Source organism: Oncorhynchus kisutch, unplaced genomic scaffold (genome assembly GCF_002021735.2).
Source record: "Oncorhynchus kisutch isolate 150728-3 unplaced genomic scaffold, Okis_V2 Okis03b-Okis08b_hom, whole genome shotgun sequence".
Taxonomy (NCBI): Eukaryota; Metazoa; Chordata; class Actinopteri; order Salmoniformes; family Salmonidae; genus Oncorhynchus; species Oncorhynchus kisutch.
In genome coordinates, this window is record NW_022261980.1 from 6,264,146 (window position 1) to 6,270,937 (window position 6,792).

The window sequence follows — 6,792 nt, forward strand, 5'->3', positions numbered from 1 at the left end:
AGAGACAGAGAGAGACAGAGAGACAGAGAGACAGAGAGAGAGAGAGAGAGACAGAGAGACAGAGAGAGAGAGAGGGAGAGAGAGAGAGAGAGACAGGGAGAGACAGAGAGAGACAGAGAGAGAGAGAGGGAGAGAGAGAGAGACAGGGAGAGACAGAGAGACAGAGAGAGAGAGAGGGAGAGAGAGAGAGACAGGGAGAGACAGAGAGAGACAGAGAGAGAGGGTGGAGAAAGACAGAGAGAGACAGAGAGACAGAGAGACAGAGAGAGAGAGAGAGGGAGAGAGAGAGACAGGGAGAGACAGAGAGAGACAGAGAGACAGAGAGACAGAGAGACAGAGAGACAGAGAGACAGAGAGAGACAGAGAGAGAACATAATAAGAGGCTATAAATAAAGAATGACGGTTAGAAAAGAGAGGGAGAGACGCACCACAAAGAGAAGGAGAAGAAAGTGAATGAATTGAATAAAGAATTGGATAAAGGGAGACAGAGTGAAAAACTATGACATTCAATAACTGATAAAGTGCATTTAAAAAATGTCTGCAGTTCTTCAAAAGGCCTTTCAATTAGCATATCTCTGTTACTTTTCAATTTCCATGCTCTCTTCCTCCAATTCTCCAATTCTCCCTATCTCTCTGTGCCTTGTAATGAATACATCTTAACAGGATGGTGTTGTCTGAGAGATGTGTAGAAGAGGACACTGCAGAGGAAGAAGCACACACACACACACACACACACACACACACACACACACACACACACACACAACAACAGACGGTGGTGTGGTGAACAAGGTCTGTCTCTGCTTTAACCAGACACTGGGGCAGCAGGTAGTCTAGTGGTTAGAGACAGGTAGTCGAGTGGTTAGAGACAGGTAGCCTAGTGGTTAGAGACAGGTAGCCTAGTGGTTAGAGACAGATAGTCTAGTGGTTAGAGACAGGTAGTCTAGTGGTTAGAGACAGGTAGCCTAGTGGTTAGAGACAGGTAGCCTAGTGGTTAGAGACAGGTAGCCTAGTGGTTAGAGACAGGTAGTCTAGTGGTTAGAGACAGGTAGCCTAGTGGTTAGAGACAGGTAGCCTAGTGGTTAGAGGCAGGTAGCCTAGTGGTTAGAGACAGGTAGCCTAGTGGTTAGAGACAGGTAGCCTAGTGGTTAGAGGCAGGTAGCCTAGTGGTTAGAGTGTTGGGCCAGTAACTGAAAGGTTACTGGCCCATACAGTATTCTCAGTCCTTAAACATGTCAGCCTACAGTATGCCAGCATTGGATTCTCAGTCCTTAAACATGTCAGCCTACAGTATCCTCAGTCCTTAAACATGTCAGCCTACAGTATCCTCAGTCCTTAAACATGTCAGCCTACAGTATTCTCAGTCCTTAAACATGTCAGCCTACTGTATGCCAGCATTGGATTCTCAGTCCTTAACATGTCAGCCTACAGTATGCCAGCATTGGATTCTCAGTCCTTAAATTAAACATGTCAGCCTACAGTATCCTCAGTCCTTAAACATGTCAGCCTACACTATTCTCAGTCCTTAAACATGTCAGCCTACAGTACGCCAGCATTGGATTCTCAGTCCTTAAACATGTCAGCCTACAGTACGCCAGCATTGGATTCTCAGTCCTTAAACATGTCAGCCTACAGTACGCCAGCATTGGATTCTCAGTCCTTAAACATGTCAGCCTACAGTACGCCAGCATTGGATTCTCAGTCCTTCAACATGTCAGCCTACAGTACGCCAGCATTGGATTCTCAGTCCTTAAACATGTCAGCCTACAGTACGCCAGCATTGGATTCTCAGTCCTTAAACATGTCAGCCTACAGTACGCCAGCATTGGATTCTCAGTCCTTAAACATGTCAGCCTACAGTATGCCAGCATTGGATTCTCAGTCCTTAAACATGTCAGCCTACAGTACGCCAGCATTGGATTCTCAGTCCTTAACATGTCAGCCTACAGTACGCCAGCATTGGATTCTCAGTCCTTAAACATGTCAGCCTACAGTACGCCAGCATTGGATTCTCAGTCCTTCAACATGTCAGCCTACAGTACGCCAGCATTGGATTCTCAGTCCTTAAACATGTCAGCCTACAGTACGCCAGCATTGGATTCTCAGTCCTTAAACATGTCAGCCTACAGTACGCCAGCATTGGATTCTCAGTCCTTAAACATGTCAGCCTACAGTACGCCAGCATTGGATTCTCAGTCCTTAAACATGTCAGCCTACAGTACGCCAGCATTGGATTCTCAGTCCTTAACATGTCAGCCTACAGTACGCCAGCATTGGATTCTCAGTCCTTAAACATGTCAGCCTACAGTACGCCAGCATTGGATTCTCAGTCCTTAAACATGTCAGCCTACAGTATGCCAGCATTGGATTCTCAGTCCTTAAACATGTCAGCCTACAGTACGCCAGGATTGGATTCTCAGTCCTTAAACATGTCAGCCTACAGTACGCCAGCATTGGATTCTCAGTCCTTAAACATGTCAGCCTACAGTACGCCAGCATTGGATTCTCAGTCCTTAAACATGTCAGCCTACAGTACGCCAGCATTGGATTCTCAGTCCTTAAACATGTCAGCCTACAGTACGCCAGCATTGGATTCTCAGTCCTTAAACATGTCAGCCTACAGTACGCCAGCATTGGATTCTCAGTCCTTAACATGTCAGCCTACAGTACGCCAGCATTGGATTCTCAGTCCTTAAACATGTCAGCCTACAGTACGCCAGCATTGGATTCTCAGTCCTTAAACATGTCAGCCTACAGTATGCCAGCATTGGATTCTCAGTCCTTAAACATGTCAGCCTACAGTACGCCAGCATTGGATTCTCAGTCCTTAAACATGTCAGCCTACAGTACGCCAGCATTGGATTCTCAGTCCTTAAACATGTCAGCCTACAGTACGCCAGCATTGGATTCTCAGTCCTTAAACATGTCAGCCTACAGTACGCCAGCATTGGATTCTCAGTCCTTAACATGTCAGCCTACAGTACGCCAGCATTGGATTCTCAGTCCTTAAACATGTCAGCCTACAGTATGCCAGCATTGGATTCTCAGTCCTTAAACATGTCAGCCTACAGTACGCCAGCATTGGATTCTCAGTCCTTAAACATGTCAGCCTACAGTACGCCAGCATTGGATTCTCAGTCCTTAAACATGTCAGCCTACAGTACGCCAGCATTGGATTCTCAGTCCTTAAACATGTCAGCCTACAGTACGGCAGCATTGGATTCTCAGTCCTTAAACATGTCAGCCTACAGTACGCCAGCATTGGATTCTCAGTCCTTAAACATGTCAGCCTACAGTACGCCAGCATTGGATTCTCAGTCCTTAACATGTCAGCCTACAGTACGCCAGCATTGGATTCTCAGTCCTTAAACATGTCAGCCTACAGTACGCCAGCATTGGATTCTCAGTCCTTAAACATGTCAGCCTACAGTACGCCAGCATTGGATTCTCAGTCCTTAAACATGTCAGCCTACAGTACGCCAGCATTGGATTCTCAGTCCTTAAACATGTCAGCCTACAGTACGCCAGCATTGGATTCTCAGTCCTTAAACATGTCAGCCTACAGTACGCCAGCATTGGATTCTCAGTCCTTAAACATGTCAGCCTACAGTACGCCAGCATTGGATTCTCAGTCCTTAACATGTCAGCCTACAGTACGCCAGCATTGGATTCTCAGTCCTTAAACATGTCAGCCTACAGTACGCCAGCATTGGATTCTCAGTCCTTAAACATGCTTTACATTCTGTAAGATCTCCATTCCACACCCATCTCACCCCTCCGCTTCTCCCCCTGTTCACTAGATCACAGGGGAAGAAAGAGGGAGCACTGAAATATTTAGAAGTGGACTGAAATATTTAAAAGAGGAGAGGGGGAAAAGGGGGTTGTGCTGCCCTATTTTTTGTCTGATTAGGAACATGTGAACCAGCTGAGGGCTGGCTTCCCTCGTAAAGAAAGTGAGAGGCTCTTGAATGGGGTGACTCATACAGCTTTGATTCCATCATGCCGCGACACCAAACGGGAGGGGGGGCATAGAAACGGATTAAACAGAATGGACATCAAGACTCAAAGATGTCTTTTTACTGTATTGTAGGCAGTGGTGTGTATTCATGGATGCCAAGGGAAGCCAGGCTTCCCCAAAACATGTCCTAAGAATAAAATTAAAAAGCCAGTGAGCATTTGGCCTCCCTTGATTAAAAAATATATAAAATAATAGCCAATCAGCATTGAGCTAAATTGAGTGAGCTCAACTGTGAATAGTCCTGGCGAACCAAAAAAAAAGTGTAAAGGGAAGCCAGTTTGGATTTGGCTTCACTCAAATCACATCACATCAAGAGCAATATGTCATTGACAGAAACAACTTGATTTGTTGCATCTCATTGTGTTGTTGTCCTCCAGTGGCTAGCTAGCTAAAATGGGCCCTTTCTTAAATTAGCCATAGATGGAGATAGAGATTTGGACTTGTGGTTTTACTTAATTTTCCATACTGGCCAATGATTATAATGTCTATTCTGATCCAACCATAAACCCATACATTGTGCCCCTGGCCTGAGAGGATGGAAGTTCAACATGTTCAACATTTCTGTACGGCACTTTGAGATATCAGCTGATGTACGAAGGGCTATATAAATACATGTGATTTGATGTAGATAGATGTAGAGGGCTAACTAGGGCACGTTGTCCATGAAAGGAAGTTAGGCCAGTGAGCAAGCATTTTAGCCAGGTAGCCTGACAACAAAAAAGACTGTATGACAGTCATAGACAGTTACGTCAGCATGAAAGAGAGGAGGATGGCGTTGGAGTTTCTCTACAGGGTGAGTTAACATGTTTTTTCTACTTGCACAAACACAAACGCACACAAACGCACGCACGCACGCACACACACACACACACACACACACACACACACACACACACACACACACACACACACACACACACACACACACACACACACACACACACACACACACACACACACACAGACACACAGAGAAATCAGAACCATGGACTTAGCATGGATTTAGCTTACGTTGATTGGACTAAATCGTTTTTGGTATCTTTTAGTTGTCACTGTATTAGACTAAGAAGAGGTGACTAGATGATGTTGAAGTTGAAATGGTGCTGGAATAGTGGAGGCAGCTCCTGTTTTCTTTTCAACTTGTGGTAACTCTCTGTGGTTCTAAATCAATAGTTGTTTAGTAGTCAGAACATGTCATAAACGTTACCTTGCTTGACCATGCTGTAATATGTCTTTTTTCTGTCTTCCTCAGTGATTTTACCCACACACCACTACTGCTGGAATGTACATTTTTGTTCAGCTAAGTTGACTGAGAACACATTCTCATTTACAGCAACAACCTGGGGAATAGTTTCAGGGGAGATGAGGATGAACGAGCCAATTGAAAGCTGGGGATGAATAGGTGGCCATGATGGTATGAAGGTCAGATTTGGAATTTAGCCAGGACACCACTACTCTTACAATAAGTGCCATAGGATCTTTAGTGACCACAGAGAGTCAGAACACCTGTTCAACATCCCATCCAAAAGACTACACCCTACACAGGGCAATGTCCCAATCTCTGCCCTGGGGAATTATGTATTTGACATTTTTTGGACCAGAGGAAAGAGTGCTTCCTACAGGCCCTCCAACACCACTTCCAGAAGCATCTTGTCTCCCATCCAGGACCAACTCTGCTTAGCTTCAGAGGCAAGCCAGCAGTGGGATACCGGGTGGTATGCTGCTGAATGTTTACCTGAATGTACTATATGATTACAAGTACTGTATGTTGGCAGTAAACTAGTGGTGCTCCATCAACATGTACTACGCTTTCTGTGAATAGTGATATTTAAATTAAATTGACATCAGTCAAAATATCCATTGGATTCCATTGGATTCCCTGATTTTACGGCCCTTTGCCAACAAGATATACCGTAACTTGGCTCTTCCCACATTGTTGCTCTGAGTTTGGAGAATAGCACAGCGATGTATCAATTCTATCCTGCCTGGTAGATTGGGTCCATGAGATCCCATCAGATTTACTGACATACTTTACAATCCAGTGGCATTACACCACTGCTGTGATGATGTCATGGGGGACCTTTGACCTAGTCAGTCTTTTAATTAGCCCCTGACACTGTCCCCTACCCACTTGACCCCGTGACCCCAGGGGTGAGGTCACACACCTGATGACATCATCATTCATCACCTTCCTACTCCTATTCTTACATGTCCTCTGCTGGCCTATAGAGTCTAAGGTCAACAGAGTCCACTACTGGCCTATAGAGTCTAATGTAAACAGAGTCCTCTGCTGGCCTATAGAGTCTAATGTCAACAGAGTCCTCTGCTGGCCTATAGAGTCTAATGTCAACAGAGTCCTCTACTGGCCTATAGAGTCTAATGTTAACAGAGTCCTCTGCTGGCCTATAGAGTCTAATGTCAACAGAGGAAACTAAGATGTGCACAGCCAGGTTGTTCAAGATTGATGTTGAAATCAGACATCTATCCATGTCCTGAGAACATCGGGAAATGCCTTCAAAACCGTCCACTAGGATCAACAGTGAGCGCTACTACCATCAAGTAGGCTTGGGTCTGTCTAGGATGTGGTGGATGGGCGTAATCACATGACTCTGGATCAGAAGGTTGTGTGTTTGATTCCAGTCGTAGACACTGGTTTTAATCCTATACCAAACCTAAACCCTTACCTTAATTCAGAATGAGTGCCTAAACTTAACCCTATCCTTATTTCAGATTGAGTGCCTAAACTTAACCCTTCCCCCGTTATCCCCTGAACA

The 6,792-nt window shown here is 45.1% G+C and overlaps 1 protein-coding gene across 1 annotated transcript in view; it reads right to left on the bottom strand.

Moving 5' to 3' along the window:
- LOC116359569 (extensin-like) overlaps positions 1 to 5,238 on the bottom strand; it is a 23,210-nt gene extending 17,972 nt beyond the window's left edge. Inside the window, exon 1 of the mRNA XM_031812403.1 lies at positions 5,226 to 5,238. Coding sequence (XP_031668263.1) covers positions 5,226 to 5,238 — 13 coding nt within the window. The remainder of the gene's footprint in view (positions 1 to 5,225) is intronic.
- Positions 5,239 to 6,792: the final 1,554 nt, after the last annotated feature.